General features: G+C 38.0%; 2 protein-coding genes across 2 annotated transcripts; one reads left to right on the top strand and one right to left on the bottom strand.

Moving 5' to 3' along the window:
• Nucleotides 1–4,231: 4,231 nt before the first annotated feature.
• On the top strand, nucleotides 4,232–8,528 carry tnfsf18 (TNF superfamily member 18). The gene is made up of 3 exons (XM_056753592.1): nucleotides 4,232–4,600; nucleotides 6,797–6,857; nucleotides 7,024–8,528. The coding sequence occupies exons 1-3, from the start codon at nucleotides 4,382–4,384 to the stop codon at nucleotides 7,374–7,376; spliced, it is 633 nt and encodes a 210-aa protein (XP_056609570.1). The 5' UTR covers nucleotides 4,232–4,381; the 3' UTR covers nucleotides 7,377–8,528.
• A 4,499-nt stretch (nucleotides 8,529–13,027) lies between these two features.
• Nucleotides 13,028–17,847, bottom strand: tnfsf14 (TNF superfamily member 14). Its single transcript, XM_056753313.1, has 4 exons — nucleotides 17,242–17,847; nucleotides 15,386–15,425; nucleotides 15,175–15,252; nucleotides 13,028–14,742 (listed from the first exon to the last, which is right to left on the bottom strand). Exons 1-4 carry the CDS (start codon nucleotides 17,443–17,445, stop codon nucleotides 14,348–14,350), a joined length of 717 nt encoding a protein of 238 aa, XP_056609291.1. The 5' UTR covers nucleotides 17,446–17,847; the 3' UTR covers nucleotides 13,028–14,347.
• Between the last annotated feature and the right edge of the window lie 458 nt (nucleotides 17,848–18,305).

Genomic DNA, 18,305 nt, shown 5'->3' with positions numbered 1-18,305 from the left:
TGATCTTCCTGGCTTTCCTCATACACCGACTGCTCAAGATGTCCTGGAGAGAGGGAGGCTCATCTCCCACAACCTGACGGCAGTTTGCAGAACCCTCTGCAGTACTTTGCGGTTGCCTGCGGTAGTGTTTCCATACCAGGTGGCAATGCATCCAGTTAGAATGCTCTCAACTGTGCAGCTATAAAATATTTTTTGCCTCATCCCAATCTTCCTCAGGTACCTGAAAAAAAAGAGGCGCGGGTGTGCCTTCCTTAGCAATGCATCATTGAGAACAGTTCATGTGAGATCAACGGTGATGTTCACCGCTCCACCGGTGTACCATTGATGGTGATGGGGCTGTGTTCCTTGTCCTGACTCCTGAAATCCAACACCAGCTCTTTGGTTTTGTTGGTCCTCTTTAGTCTGTCCGACTGCATACCTCCTCTCTGTAAGCTGATTCCTCGTTGTTAGTGATCAGGCCTATCACTGTCGTGTCATCGGCAAATTTCACAATGACGTTGGAGCTGTGTGTGGCAACGCAGTCGTGTGTATACAGGGAGTAGAGGAGTGGGCTCAGAACACATCCCTGGGGAGCACCGGTGTTGAGAGTCAGCTGGGAGAAAGTGTTGTTTACCTTTCTGACAATGTGGCGTCTCCCTCACAGGAAGTCCAAAGTCCAGTCAAACAGGGATCTGTTTAAACCCAGGGCCTGGAGCTTCCAACCAAATTTGTTCTACGTTTTAGTTTGTTTGCATCGATGAAATTGTAACTGTTCACACTATATTGATAGATTCCATTGTGTAAAGTTATTTTTAGATGTTAAAGAAAAGCAGAAGTGACATCAGTTGTCAATATAACAAACTTTTGGGGTGTGTGAAAAACCAGGCTAAAGTCTAAAAATCTAACTATGAGATAACAAGCATCAAAGTTAAATTTGAACCATTAATCTCCAAGTAATTTTAGTGTTTGACATAGTCTTATATTTTCACAGAATGGTCTTTAAATAATGTCATGATTTTATGTAGCAAGTAATAATTCACAAAAAAAGTTTTCACAATTTTCTAACAGTTTTTATGGATTAATTCTTTTGTATGATTCTAGGACACATATAGGTGTAAAATACACCTTTTATTAGTACGCACGACATTTAGTGATCACAAATCCAACCACTCCACCCCTATAGCCACAGATGCCGCCTTCCTGAGCGAGCTTAATGACTTTTATGCACGCTTTGAGAGAGACAATAAGGAACCCGCCACCAAGCTCACACCCTCTACTGACCACCCAAGCATCACACTAAACTCCACAGATGTTTACACTGCACTAAGCCGGATAAACGCACGCAAGGCTGCTGGTCCTGATGGCATCCCTGGTCGCGTACTCCGGGCAAGTGCGGAGCAGCTCGATGGGGTCCTCACGGATATCTTCAACCTGTCCCTCGCCCAAGCAGTGGTTCCAGCATGTTTTAAATCCACCTCCATTGTGCCTATTCCTAAACATTCCAGCCCGACATGCCTGAACGACTACCGCCCTGTAGCACTCACACCCATTGTTATGAAGTGCTTTGAGCGGCTGGTACTGGCACACCTAAAAGACCCATTCCAATGCTCCTACCGTAGCAATAGGAGCACAGATGATGCAGTGTCCATGGCGCTACACTCCGTGCTCACACATCTGGACAATAAGGACACTTATGCACGCATGCTGTTTGTAGACTTGAGCTCTGCATTCAATACCGTCATCCCTTCCAAGCTAATCATCAAACTTGGAAACCTAGGCATTAACAACTCAACCTGCAATTGGATTATGGATTTCTTGACGAACAGGCCTCAGCTTGTTAGGTTAGGCCACATCTGCTCCAGCACCATCACCCTCAACACTGGTGTGCCACAGGGCTGCGTACTGAGCCCCTTTCTCTACCCCCTTTTCACACTCGACTGCAGGCCTGTGAACGGATCTAACTCCTTCATCAAGTTTGCAGACGATACAACAGTGATTGGTCTCATCAGCAACAACGATGAGACTGCTTACAGGGAGGAGGTCCGGCACCTGGCCACATGGTGCTCGAACAACAACCTGCTCCTTAACACCTCCAAGACAAAGGAGATCATCGTGGACTTCAGGAAGGCGAAAGGAGGCACACACGACCCCATCCACATTAATAGGATGGCTGTTGAACGTGTTTCCAGTTTTAAGTTCCTGGGGACCCATATTTCGGAGGACCTGTCCTTGACCACCAACACCTCATGCCCTCATCAAGAAGGCTCACCAGCGTCTCTTCTTTCTGAGGACACTGAAGAAGAACCAACTGTGTTTAACTATCCTGGTGAACTTCTATCGCTGCACGATAGAGAGCATCCTGACCAACTGTGTCAGAGTCTGGTACGGGAACTGTTCTGTTGCTGAGCGCAAGGCACTGCAGCGGGTGGTGAAAACAGCCCAGCGCATCACAGGAACTACACTCCCTTCCATTGAGGACATCCAAAAGAAACGCTGTGTGCGTAGAGCTGCATTCTCAAGGACTCCTCTCACCCCGCTCATAGACTGTTTACTCTCCTGCCTTACGGTAGGCGCTTCAGGTGCCTCCGGACAAGAACCTTTTTTCCCAGAGCTGTTTCATTATTGAACTCTGCCCCCCACTGATTCCAACACCCTTCATAACTTTAACGCTGCTTTACATTGTTTACATTTCACTTCAGGGCTGGCATGCATGACTGAACTGTACACACCAGTACTTCATGTATCTGCTCTACCGGACTGTATACACACACATAGCATCATTTGCACTCTATACTGCTCACTTGCACACCAGGAATATTACACTGAATGCTCATTTGCACTAATGGACTACTCTTATAACTGCATTAACTCATCTACTGCACTGTAACTTTCTACTGCACTGTAACTTTCATAACTGCATTACCTCATCTACTGCACTGTAACTTTAATAACTGCATTAACTCATGTACTGCACCGTACCTTTAATAACTTCATTAACTCATCTACTGCACTGTAACTTTAATAACTGCATTAACTCATCTATTGCACTGAAACTTTGATAGCTATGTCTATAATAAATGCACAATTAAGTCACTTGCACTATTGTATAGTCTAATTGTTATCTGTTCATAACCACCTGTACATTAATGTTCACAGTTTATAGCCTTGTGTATATATTGTTCATAGTAGATACTGACTGTCATATTTTCATGGAACATTCCTTCTGTAAAGTTTTTTTTTCATAGTACATGCCCATTGTGTAGTATTTTCCTAATATTGTATTCTGTATTTATTCACACTGTATATCCTGCACTTGCTAATTGCACTTCTGGTTAGACCTAAACTACATTTCGTTACACTGTACTTGTACTTGTACTTGTATATGTGTAATGACAATAAAGTTGAGTCTAATCTAATCTAATCTAATTTGCATTATTTAAGGGAAAAATATATATAATAAAAATGCTGGTTTAATTTCAACTCAGAGTTGGGTCAAAAAGGGACAAACCCAACTGTTGGGTTAAATTAACCCAGGAAATGCTTGTATTTGAAATACAACAACCCAGCACAGATTAATTTACACCCAAAAGTTGGATTCATCTCTTTTTGACCCAGCTCGAAAAATGTTGTGCTATTTGAACCCATCGTTGGGTCAAGTTGGACACAACTAACAGGGTTTAATTAAACCAGAATATGGTTATTTTTAACCCAACAATGGGTTGAAACGACCCAGCATATTGGATTTAAACAACCAAGCACAGGGTGATTTTTGACTGAAGTGCATAGGTTTCTCAATTTTTGACCCAACGCTGGGTTTAAATAACCTTACATTTTTTTACTGCAAACTTTGGCCATTCCTAGTGTTCTTATTGAAGTACAAGCAAAATAAAGAAATGAACAAGACGATTGTTTAATGCAGATCTGATTATTCTTGCTTCTATTTTGAACATGTGAGAACATGCTCTTGTAAGCCATCGCTCAGTTTAAGACACGAAAACAGAAACCAGTGACTCTAAAACCAACAACAAAGTAAACATTTTAGTATGTCACATGTGGTGATGAACACGGATATAAAAACTCCCATCAGTCTATTCTAAGACACCTGCTTCCCTTCGACAGCAAGTAGGAGGGCCCGTCCCTTACCCTTGCGAGAGGTGTCGCATTGCACATCGCCCGTGCTGGAGGGGAAAGTACACTACAGCACTCCTCCTGGACAACTGCTGAGAACACTGAACAGGAACGCAAGCGCACATCTACGCTCATCAAACAGGAAGTTTGACACATACTGAGGTTTTCTACAGGCCAACCAGAACAAGAAGTGGGGTTGGGGCCACACGTATAGATCATCAATCTCAGCCTCGCTGAAGTCACTTCGCTCGAGTCGCAGAGGCTGTTGGCCAGAATGTCTCTGTCTCCTGAATGTTGTGATGAAAAAACAGGCAACAGGGATGGTGGTGCCCTGGCCCGGCAGAAGAGGCTGATCTGCGGTTTGTTCATTTGGTGCACCCTGCTGACTCTGGGTCTTGCCACGATTGTAGTCTTCCATTTCTTCAAAGGAGCATCACTGGATTCTGGCAAACATAATAATCGGTCAATATCTGCTTCTACAACACCATCTCCTGTGAGTAGACAAAACAGACTGTTCACATACACATACATGCACTGAATAGTTCAACATGAGTTTTAGCAGTATTGGTGGGATACAGTGAGACCACAGTGGCTTGATGACTCAGGACCCCAGCTGGGGACGAACGCTGAAATGTGTAATCACAACAGACTTTGAGTGATAGCATGAGTAACAAATATGAAATTTGTAAATCAAGGAACTGCGATACAAAATAATGTTGTGAAGAAGATAAAAGAAAGTGCAATAAATCAGTTTCATGCAAAATGTGTATATGTCACTTGAACGTAGTGTGCTTCAATTTGTATAGTTTTCACATCTTTACACCACTCTGTGTAAAAAATAGCTTTTAGTGTCAGTATGAAAACTCATTCTCAGTATTATATAACAGTATGTGCCAACATCAACCATTTGTGTAACACTGTGTTTTTTACACGGTGGGATGTTTTAAACATGATAACTTGCTTTTTGTGATATCTTTGAGATAATGTGATGCCATACAAGCACTTTTTGGGGGGGGTATGAGCGAGGGGCTGAAAATGTACTGCAAGTTACTTTTATGAAATATTTAACAAAAAAATAGTTGATATTCAAACATTTTAGTAATATCTAATACACATTTAGCTAACATTTCAATTAACAAACCAGATACACAATCGAATCATTAAAGATCAGTACCTAAAAAATAATATATAATCATCGTAATGCAAAGACAATCAAACATATCAATGCAGTTTATGCATTAATATTGGGAGTCTTTAGGTTGGCTAGGTTAGGTCGATTAGAAAGGTTTGGTCTCTTGTCATGGGTTTTGATGTGTTCTCTGTGATTTTTGTAAAAGGAACATTCATCGGATCTCAGATTTGACACCTTCTGAACATATACTGTAACTATATTCATGTTCAAATGGCATGTGTTGATAGTCATGCGTGGCACATGTCAGAACATGTTCAGGCAACCCACTCACGGAGTAAATCTACGAGAACAAGTGAGAGAAAAAGTAACAAAAACTGAAACTGTCTATGGCAAATATGGTTAGTGCAGATCCGCCTTTTGTGTATTTGAGTCATACTTTTGTCGTGTGTTATGAAACTCGGCTGCTGCTGGAGTACTCTGAGGTCTAAATCAATAAGGAATTGTTGGGTTTTGGTTGAAGAGGAGAATGTCATTGTGTTGAAGAATGAACTGGTGGTTTTGTTCTAAAGTAACACCTTTATGATATGAGAACCCTACGTTCTGAAACCTTACTTTCTCCATACCACCATACAGCGTTGTTGTTATTTTCAAACTCGAAGACTAACCACAGACATTATGACATCATTCCACTTTGGGGAAATGCCATTCCACTCCCCTCAATATTGTTTTTTGTTCAGTTTCACTGACATCAGAAGTCCTGCATACTCAACATTTGTTCCCACAATTGTGTCATTTGAGCATTCATGAAAATAACTATTTATATAACTTTTACGGATTTTGACCATAGTCTACTTTTTATAAATAACATTTCATGAATGAAAATATTTTTTGTAAAACTTGCAATATCATTAAATCAGCCTTTGCACCTTAGCATCAGTGTAAAAAAATATTTGTCACTTTTTGTTGGTTAACAAATAAATATTAGTTAAAGCAAGGAATTTGATGCAAACTTATTGTGTTGACAAATATTTTTAAGTTAAATTAACTCATAACTTTAAGACAACCAGGTAACTTCTTATTTTGTGTTGCATCAACAGTTTTATGACTGTGAAATAACTATTTCTATTAGTGAAATCTGCTTAGGCAGAGCATCTGTTAACTCCTCCACTCCAGCTATCAGTCTGTTGTATTTCAAAACGCAATTCCTGTTTTTAAAATCCAATAAAGTCGCAATGGAAAACCGAAGGCACAGACACTATTTTTCTTGTGGAAATAAATCCGTATACGGAAGTAAAAATGATCGCAATATCCAGTTCACTGGGACTTTGTGGTCAGTACCACTGTGAATCTGCTTACCACTTAAAACACACTTAATAACATCATAGCAACCACACAGAACACCCTAGCAACCGCTTTTGTATCTTTCTATCAAATTCTTCATTCTGTATATAAATGATTAATGGTAAACTTTCACCACGTTGCTTGGCAATCATGTTTTGTCTTGGCAGTTATTAAAAATTGCAATAAGTGATGTCTCTCTTCTTTCTGTTACGACAGGCTCACGGAAGTATCACCCAATCTTCTGATCTCACACCTCTAATGATATTTGATCCAGATTGTAAGTCCACATTTTGAACTTTTAGACCATTAAGCTCTACATCTCAGACTTTCCAATTTCAGTTATTTCTCCTAAAATGCATTATAAGAATGTGTAATCTGTACAAAAATCTGTAAAATGCATTATAAAAATCGAAGACTGAATTCTCTTCTAAACCTTCCCCAAGGGGACCATTCAGTCATGCTGGACCGACTCAAGTGGAAATCTAATTCGCAAGAGGATTTCATTGATCGTTGGCTGACCTTTCAGAAGGATGGTCTGTATTTTCTGTACCTGCAGGTCACCCTCGAGTCGAAACAGAGTTGTAATGTGACTGTGGAAGTGAAGGGCGATCCAAAGATGTCAATTGAAAGACTCAGTTTATCAAGTCATATCAGTCAATCCAAACTCTCAACTGGTTTGATGGGTAAAGGATTTCCAGCAACTAAAGGAGATTCCCTTACTGTCACTTGCAAACCTCTAGCCAAAATAAAACGTTCTCCCACAGAAACTTACCTGGGTGTCATCAAGATAGGATAATCCTGAATCTAATCCTGAAGGAGCACTTTTATAAGACTATAACATAAAACCGATGACCGTATGAATGTGGACAGTACGGCGAGAAGCACTGAAATACACTGGAATGATCAGACAACATTTATAAGTAATTTTTTTCCTGAAGAGATTTTTTCTTTCTGCGTTTATTGCACTATATATTTAAGTTTTACCAATCTTGGACATTATATTGTTATGCTCTTCATCAGAAAGGAAAGGTAATGTACAGAAAGGAGCAGGACTGTAATGGTTCCTATGAAAAATTGGGACCCTGTTGTTGATCACTATGTGAATATTAATAATGCAGTTGCACACCAGGAGGAATAAAGAACTTTTTAAACATATCAATATACTTCTATTTAGATCAAATGAAATGAAGCTTTGGGCAATGAAAATGCTCAGATGGCATACTAACATGAATCACTTAAACAGCAATGTGTGTCATTGTTCTATTTTCTTGTATTTATCTTTATTTATGCCATTAATTACACTGTTGTCTCACAGGTATCTGACACTTTAGCCTTTCAAATGTATGAACGTCATTACATTATAAAACCAAATATAAGGCGGGACTTTTATTTCTAAATAACGCTTACTTTGTCAGAAACGTTCGTGTTTGTCCCTGAATGAAGCAAGAAACAAAACTAAAGAATATTGGTGGTTAAAGGGAAAACTGGATGTTAAGCATGAAACAAGAGATATATTATTAAACATTTAACTGTCAGGATTTATTTGAATGATTTTTAGTTTTTAGTCAAGTGTTAATGTTATGTCTCTTTACAATAAGCTTCCTAAAAGGTTGTGAGACTGTATGGTAAAGATTATTTAACTTTAACAGAATACAGTTGTGGTATATCTGTGGAAACTTGAGGGAAATTGACTTCATACATCCATAAAAACCTTAAGAGTCGGGACCAAGGTTGCAAAATGGCTCTGGACAAAAAGAGAAAAATAAAACCTAAAAGTCTAAGCGTTGGTTTGCAGATCTGTTTGCAAAGCACTTCCATTTATACCTTGAATGTGTCTTATTCTTACGTATTTTGAAGTTGCTGTAAGTGTCTCATTTGTTTCGTTCTTAGTGTTTTGTTCTCAAGACTGAATATTTTTGCCCTCTATTTATCTCGTAACTAAAGTTACTCATTCTGTGTGTTTTTGGTTTGATGTCATTGATCTGTCAGCTGTGTCAGTTTTTCTTTTCTTCATGCAATTCCTACAGAGATTAAATAAATAACAGTTTTGGACATAAAACATTTTTATTTAAAATAAATATATAACCCCCCCAAAATGTGGGTTTTATTTATATACTGAATTTAAGTCTTTTTTTATCAATAATCTTCCCCTCTCCTGAAATTTTACATTTATGCATTTGGCAGTATGCGCAATTTGGGATCCACGTTGCTAGCGCCATGTTCTAACCACTGAGCTAAAGGAAAGCGATTTTCCTCATACAAATCTACCGTTTGGTCACAGAATCCTGCACTGTAATACAAATCTGTAGATCTGTAGAAAACCTGTAGATGCCAGTATTACTGCCAGCAGTTTGCCAGTAACTTACTGTAGATTTACATCTGTGGAATTTACTTGTTAGTTTGTTCAAAGATGAATGAACATTAAACATTAACAAGTATTTATCTTTACAGAAAAATCTTTCAAAATAACAGCCTCATGCAAAGCATTCTGGGAACCCAAATTAGAAAAAAAGAAAAAGGTTGATGAGGACTCTGGTTCCCAGAATGCTTTGAATGAGGCTGTTACTTTACCGTTTTTTCTGTAAAGATAAAGACTTGTTAATGTTTAATGTTCATTTATCTGTGAACAAACAATTGCCCATAAATAAGATGAATATAAATCTACAGTAAGTTACTGGCAACCAGCTGCACAACTACAGTATTTTTGTATAGCGTGGAATGTAAAACATTATATGATTTACTTTTGTGGGTCTGAAAAGACATGATCTGAAAATAAAAAAAATATTCCTTTAAACGTTGTTGTGATGATTAATTTATACTAATTGTAGATTTGGGTAATATTTCTGTGTGAACGCCACAGATAAGACAACGAGACTTTCCATCAAGGTGGGAGTGAGGGGGCAGAGACACAAACACATAGCAGTGACTCATTTCCATAAATCTGCATCTTTCTTTAGCTGTGGGTTTTAACTCTGACACGTCTTTCAATGACTCTTTCACCTTTTAACAGTTTTTATACTATGTTTTTACTGCACTGAATTGTTGCATTGTACAAAGTGTATCACATTTAGTGAATTTCAAAATGTATTACATTCTTGGTAGGGAGAAAGACAAATCCCATGTGTCATCACTCTGTGCGGCATGACATCATGTTGTGATGACTCAATCGCGAGACCCCCATTCAATACAGAAAGTGAAAGAGTGTGTAAGCGTCTCTCGCTCTCACCAAAACATCACTCAGCATCTTCGTAGTGTTCCAGTTCCTTATGAATTAGTCAAGACCCCTGACAGAAGATCACAGCCTCATTCATCTTCTCACAGCACAGTTTACTAATCCTGAATTTCAAATCATATTTTAAGAAAACGTCTCTTCTTCTTATACGGGTTATGAATAAGTTTATGTAGCTTTGCTATATCAATTACATTTATTTACATACAGCTAACGCCATAGGCTAATTTTCCAGGGATAGATTTGTTGTCGCTATTGCATCCTTATATATCAAAATCTTATTTAAACATTCAATTTAAAGTGCTGAACTTAATAGAAAAGATATCGTCTGGTCTTTAACCTCTTGAAAGAATAGACATACGGCTTTGCCATTAGACATAAAGTATATCATCAAAATTTATGAAAATCTACTCTATGATAAATAGTTGCAAAACTGTGCAACAAGGATCTTTTCATCCATTAGAAAATGGGTAGTTGACCATCTGTATATGTCATGGCAAAAACTACCAATGAAGATGAATCTCTCTTATGCTATTATATTATAAATATTAGTACTACAAAATATATTATTAATAGTTTGTTTTCAAATTACTTGTTGTCACACCATAGTACACATTTATGGTTTATTTGTCAACAAACGTCACCCATATACCGTGCTTGAAAACATAGTCTACATAACCAGCACGTGCTCTTTTTCTAACCGGGACTTGTGTGAATAAAAGCAGCAGGCTGGGATATATCTTAGATCGATGTTGTCTGAATGAGCCGACTTGCTCAGAAAGTTTTCAAATTATTAATTTGTGATTGCCATTTTATAGTAATAAACTGCATTAACCACCAGCTCAAATGTGTTTGACGTCACGACGTATTTATAGTCAAGAAGTCTTTAAGCCTACGCTAAAAAAGGCAAGACAACGACAACCAAGGAACCATATCGAGCAACTATCCCGTCTAGTCTCTCCACCAGAGTGGGAGTTATGTGTCTTATTGTGTGGCTTATTAGCCATCGTCCGGTCCATGATTGACAGCCCACTTCTATCAGAATCAGACATCTCCTCCTCCGCGGGACAGGGAAAAAGCGCAGAAGCACAAAACGGCGTTTCCACTCGGCTGTGACGTCAGAATCAGGGAGCCCGTGGTGGCTTTCATACAGAGGGCAATCCTCCTCTCAAAAGTCATAAATCACCCGCTTTCTTTTCACACGTCACACTAACCGTGTTCTGTCTGTTTTCAGTAGCTGAAAATGGAATCGAGATATGCTAATATGATGCTCTTATGCTTTTTCTTGTCCCGCGGTGTGCAGAGGAAAATAACTCCCACATCAGACATTTCATGCCTTCTGGCCACAATGTGTCTGGCAACACGATCGCTCACTCTTCTCCTCCCTAAACTGACAAACAAACAATGTTTCGGGGACAGGTCCGGTTTTTCATCAGCAGGGGGCAGTGTTTTACTTACTACTGCTTTTATTACTGCAAACGGATTTGCTCAGGGGGCTTATAATACATGGACAGAGCAATGCGTTTGAAGATGTATATGTTGCCTGCAAAACAAGTGGATTTCTTCACAATTCATACCTATATTTCAATGGCTATCAATGGATAAAGATGCGTTGTGTGCTTTTTAGTGTCAAATTGAATTGACCCCTTGAATGTGCACAACCGGACTTGTGGTGTGATGAAAAGTATTTTTTAGTTTTATGACTTTCATAGTCGATCTTTATATCTAGATGAAGCAAAACATACCGTGCGTTGAAATCTAATCATTTTCTAGTGAAGGGAAACATCTCTGAAGGGAAACATTTTGAGAAATGATTGAAAGATAATTGCTTTATAACAATAGCTTGCATTCAAACCAGAATCTTCAAATCAGCATTTCTGATTTCTGGCGTACGCTAGGTGAACAAAAGTCTCTTCACACACTTGTGAGCTAGTGTATGATGCAAATCGAAAGGGCAGGAAAATCCACCATGTTACTTTTGGTTTCACCAAACCACTACAGGGTAAAGACTGAAGAAACTAACGTGAACGTTGATCGATTCAATCACATGTTTCTACGAATCAGCTTTACACAACACACACACAGAAAGAGAGAAAGTGTATGAGCTCTTAACCCACAGCTGAGTCAAAATATGAACTCAATCACCAAAATGTCTGGTTAACCCATGATTGAGTCCATATTCCACCAGGCTATGGTTTGAAACAAGCATTATCCAGAAAATACACAACGCACAGACTTTTCCATTTATACTCATCACCATCCAAACTATGAGAATATCATAAGATTGATTTAAATCTTCACAGGCCTTATCTTTACCCGCTTTAGAGCAGCATCGTGGGATGCTTTTTAAACAGAGAATCCCATAATGCACCTCTGCAAAAACAAAAACAAACTAATTATATGTATATATTTGATTATGTATACATTAAAGTGAAGAAACGTTATGAAATGTTTGCCCTATTTCACTTTGTAAATGATAAACGGCCCACATGCCACGTGCTGCTTGGAATCTTCCATCGAGCTTGTTAGAAAAGACTTCAGTTCTGAGACAGGTCTGAGTCAGCGAAACAGTCGTCCGTGTACCTGCGTCCGCGGCTCCCGTCCCCCACCCCCACTTCCTGCTTAGTTTCTAACATACAATAGCTCTGGTAAGAATGCACACACGTGTGGGAGTAGAGACCAGCTACTCAGAAAAACACACAAAGTAAAACCAGCGTTTCTGCTTGAGGAACACATGGCCTGATAAAAGTTGGCACAGCATCTGTGCGTGCCATTGGAAGAGGAAAAATTGAAAATGATTTTGAGTTTAGCTGATGTAAGTTGTTCAGATGTTTGTAGTGGCGCACCGCACTCTGATGTCCTCCCACGCAACACACAGGTTACAAAGACAAGTGACTCACACATCTTCTCATCAAGACGATGGGAGGATAACATGAGTCAGAGAAAAATGTGCATTGAAAATAATTATAAAGAGAAATCAAATCAAAACCGTTCAGTGTTCACCCGTTAAAGTCACTGTGAATGTAAAAAAATGTCAAACCGCAGAACTGTAGATGATCCTCTCATATGAGTCAATGAAAACATGACATGTCAGCGGTTAAATCACAAGAATGAAATGACTTGGAGCACACTTAGGTGTTCAAAAGCTTTATTTGGATTTGAGAATTCATCAAATTAAACAAACAACAGTTTATCCAAACATTTTATTCTGTCAACATTCATTTAAGAAATAAGCACATTTACAAATATAAGATACATATGATAAGTACCTTTGGAAAATTACATAGAGTTGAATTAAATAGAAATATAGGCACAATTTTAAATTGTAAAAATACATGTGCAAAATACCAAATAAACTGTAATTTAATTTAATACAGTATGACATTATCAAGAATTATTTTCTAATATCTGTCAGTGTGGATAGATGATGAAATGAAATGTTCTAGTTGTGGTTTTTAAAGCCTAGTTTTGCACTGACCTCCATAACATTTTATATAAAACACTTTGAATGTAACAGGGCTGAACAGCCACTGCAAACATATCTTTATAAATGTACCTGAATATTTGTATTTTTCATTACAAAGTCTGTTTATTACAAATAAAATAGTAAAACTCATACTGCAGTAGTCTGCAGATGCTTAAAAAAAATGCTTTTCTACAAAAGTTTGTCATGTTACATGGAAGAGTCCGGATGTCATATGTACATCTTTTTAAAGGCGTCATATTCTTTAAATTTATGTTTCTATAATAATAAAAAATGTTCAAATATATTGCTTCTGCTTTTAAGACTTCAGTGTAAAAGTCCTTTCACATTTGAATTTTCTATTATGAGCTACACTTACGGTTGACTGCAATAAAGCATTAAAGTGCCCCATCATCAATACAAAACATACATTACATTCACAAAGAATCTGACATTAAAGTCCCAGTAAAATAAAAATTTACAATGTCTATTTTTTCATGAAATATTGCAGCGTTTATTGTGAATGGTTTGTCAATGTGGGTTCATTTTCTTTTAAACATTCCTGTGTCTTCATAATAACGTATGTTAGACTGCTTGGGCGGAGCATCTGTTAACTCCTCCCCTTCAACTGTCTGTCTGCTGCCAGTTCCATTTCAAAACACAACAGGTGTTTTTATAAATCCATTCAAATCGCAGAGAAAGACAAAAACCACGTCCACTATCTTTCTCATCGAAAGTTCCGTTTCACTCGGAAATGCATCAGAATACGTTAAAATGATGCAACTTCCTGTTCACGGGACGTTAAGATCATACTGGCATGTTTTATTATATAAAAAATATAAGTATCTAATAAATAACTAAATCAATAAAATTGATCTGTATTGCTGGTATTTTTCATAAAAGGCCATTTTCATTGTCAAAGTTTTGATTTCTGTAAGAAATTTCTATGATACAGTAACTAATCAAGACATTTTTGATTTGTCATATGACTTTTCTTGAAACCATTTGTTTCTTTATGTGTAAAACTTGACTTGATTAATTAATAAATGCACATTTTCTGTACGTATGAAGTCACTTAAACCATGTACACTCCGAAGTAGTTCTCAGCTGAATTTGAAAACACAAGTTTACATTCTTCCACCCTGACAAAAACCGCATCACCTTTGAAGAGATTGAACACTCCGCTGAGAAAGCTGTTGTCTAAGGTTCTAGATCCTGGCCTCATGGGCTTAGGACGCTGTCTGCTGGACTGAAGAAGCAGCATCTCTCCTCCTGTGTAGCGTGGTGATGTCCGGGACACAGAGTGCGTCCAATATAGGTTGGTCTCCTCAAAGTGGATCTTGGAGTAAATGGAATAGAATCCATCCTGCTCTATGATGAGTTTGCCTTCTTTCTCATTGTGTTTTATGCGATAAAGGATAGATTCCTGGCTTTGGTTCCACAACATGATTCCTATTCCAGTATGACCAGCTAAACGGGAGAGAAAAGTGTGAGCGTTATACTGTACACAAGTTTGGACACACTTGATCAAATGATTGCTTCTATAATCTTAAAAACCTTTGAATTGAAATTATAGCACCTGGGTCACCCTAAAGAACCTCTGAAGCACCAATATATGGTTGTAGAGCACTAAAAGTGGTTCTCCGATGATTACGAGCCAAGGACCACTTTTAGTGCTCTATAGAACCATTTTTGTGTGTGTGGATGAGTGAGAAATAAGCCTGTGAGTGAAGCATACATGGGTATGATCAAGTTTTCCCAAACTTTTCTGTTTTATGTCCCCCCATGGCGTCGTCAGAAAGGCTCAATCATTCCCATAGTCCCATGTTATAGTTATTGCAGTTTGACATCCATTACAATTAAAACCAAACACACAGGGAAAAGAAACCGCTCAGAACTCACTTGTCAGCTGTGCCATTGGTTTCGACGGGTCTATGGCTCCACTTGGCTTTTGTTTGGGGGGGACCTTATGTTCTTTATCTTTCATATGCCAATAAAACACATTACAACAGTTTAAATGCAGTCTGATTGGGTTTTTGTAGAATAAACAACTCATTAATTATTCACAGCCAATTTAAATCTGTGCAACAATAGAAGCTGGTGAAATCTTTACCTTGTTTACTCATTGCAGTCTGTTGATCACTTGAAGGGGTCTGTAGAAGAGAAGAATGACATTGTAAGTTTGTGTGTCTTTAACTTAATGATTACTTTGGGGGAATTCATGTGGCTCATTTTCATGGGTTTGATTTCCAGAGAACACAGATTATAGGCATACTGCTAAAACAATTACTTTGAATCCTCTTGAAGTCAGTTTAAAAGAGTCTGACAAACACATGAATGGCAAGAATACCGTCTCGGACTAACTACAGCTTAAAACCTGTGATTACAATCTAGTTTATTTTCTTTGGCAAATGTATTATGAGCTTCAATTGCATGTATGCCTTTTTACTGTAGAATCATATCATGTGACATTTCAGTCAAGAACAATTTTCAACAATTCTTTTTTGTATACATTTTCTTGTAGAAAACACAGCCTTTTCTTTGTCCTGGAGCGAATGGGATGTGTTTTGTGCTAACATTTCCACTTTAAACGCAATGCTTTGATCTTTCTGACATTGTATTTGAGGAAGTGATGTGATACAAAGTTTTTCTGTCCACATCCCTACAGTGTTTCGACTATTAGGTTTACAGTGAGTAATTGTAAAATGTGTCATAAGTACATTAAAACTGAAAAGTAGAAAAATATTGACTAATGAATAATACGGTATAAGGATGTTATTTGGCCATTTTTCCACAGACCCTCAGATTTGTCACAAATCGTATTTATTTCATTATATTAGAAACCCTACATATAGGTAAGGGATAATGTACAGGCAGCTGGTTGTTATTGTAGAAATAAGCCCCGACAGTGTGATCAGGACACAATGTGAAGCGGACATGATTTGATGAAATGTGAATTCTTTATAAAATATTTTATTTTAGTTAAATTTTATAGAAAGCAGACCTCCCATGAGGAAAATTCATTTACTTTCGGGTTTAATGTAAGAAACGACAATCAATTGTCTTGAAAAGGCAATTTGGTTTAATCATTTCTATATAAAATGTCATATATGTTATTAATAGACATATTTATATTTAATTTGTCAAAAAAAAGTCATAATGATATGCTGTATCCGGGTTACCGTGTGTGATCAGTTTTGAGCGGTTGTTTTCTTGGAATAACCTGCATATGTTGCGAAAATTAAAATCAAGCATTCCAACGAGCCGTGTAATAAAAAAATACTGTTAGCATTCAGACTCGTTGGTTAGTTTGTGTCATCTGGTGCATCAGTTTTAGGTTGGGTGACCACAGGACCATTTGGTTTCCGCCTTAGCAGGTGAGTCCAGATATACTTCTGCAAACTTCATGCAAAGGGAGGGGCCATGCACGAACCAACATCTGAGTGTGTATTCATATAATGTACTTACATACATTCAATGGTAGTGCATATACTTTCAAGATTATTATTTTGTCATTTACACCAGACGTATTATAAGAAACTAGATCAAACTGAATTGATTTCTTATGTTTGCCTCTTGCTTTAAAAACAAGCCTTTAGTGTAAAACCTGATGTTTTGGTGATGGTATATGTGAAAAAATGTGCTTACATTTTATTTGTGACCTTAAAAATTGCAGAATATGTATTTGCATCATAAATACAAGAGTTTTTCTTCAAATTCCAAAACATCTTTCCATTCATTTAATTATGTCATTACACTCATTTCACTTTTTCTTGTTTGCAAACCCTGAGGTGGTCCACACCCAGCTTACAAAATTAAAAATTCTTACGGTTCCTCATGAGAAAGGCATCAAGTTTACATTTAAAAAAAGTTTATCACAGACCGCAAATAAGCAAGCAAGCAAACAAACAAAAGTTGCACGTAAAGTATTTTCACCGAGCCACAAGAATGGGACTGAATGATACTTACAGGCTTTTCGTTGGATGTGTAAAGATAATAGATGAAACAGGCCTCCACTACCATGCCGAACAGAGCTACAAACACCAGAATCACCAGCAGCGTCTGGATCACCTCTCTCCTCTGCCTACGACCCGGTTTAGGGGGCAGCGGAGGGGGTCTCGCTTTGCTGTCCACCACGAATACAGAGGGAAACTTAACACCACCGTGAACCATTTTTATGCCGTCTTAGATGTGATGAGTTGAGAACTCAACATCCAGAGGAGAAGATTCTGTCTCGTAGTGTGAGAAGCCCGACTGCACAAGCAAAGTGAGAGCGAGACCCACTCTAAGAGCGAGAGATAACCATCACTCATAAAGCACTCAGGTGGGCGGATCAGGTGAATTGTCTGCGAGGAGAAGTGAAGAAACTCTTAGTCCATCTCACAAGCTGCTGGGATAGGAACCCCTCAAAGAAACGTCGATAAAGATGTAGAGAGGATTTATTTACTTTTTAGGAGAGAGAGAGAGTCTTAATAAAGAGCAGGTCTATCTTCTACGGTCAGAGCAAGACAACCGTATAGATTAGGTTTTGAGTAGGTTAGGTGGAATTAAATGGAGATGGAAGAAAAGGACGTTAACAAGTTGTGTAGGATGCACAAATAGCCACCGAAGAAAGAACAGCATAAAGTATTTATATGGTTGTGCAATGAGCCCACCGATTCACACCTTCCTCTGTATCACCTCTCAGTCACCACATCCCCTTCCATACACAGCAGCACATATGCATACAAGATCTGATGCACTATATTCACAAAACATCTTTAAGAGGCCCTTTGCTCTCATAACTACTACTTAAACTACTGTAAGTGTCACCTAAACTTGATTCACAACATTGACAACATTATTAGAAAACAGCAAAACAGTATTTTGCCAGTAGTATAATTATTTTAAATAAAAAACGAGTAAGGATTCTAAATGTACTTTGCATGTAGTTATGTTTACTCATGTGATTAAGTAGCCTATTAAATAGTTATTACACTACTTTTTTTCATTTTCAATTAGTTTAAATAAACTGCTTAAGTCGAAAACTAGTT

Source organism: Triplophysa dalaica, chromosome 7 (genome assembly GCF_015846415.1).
Source record: "Triplophysa dalaica isolate WHDGS20190420 chromosome 7, ASM1584641v1, whole genome shotgun sequence".
Taxonomy (NCBI): Eukaryota; Metazoa; Chordata; class Actinopteri; order Cypriniformes; family Nemacheilidae; genus Triplophysa; species Triplophysa dalaica.
Note: the sequence above shows the minus strand (reverse complement) of the source record. Positions and strands in the feature narration are given on the sequence as shown.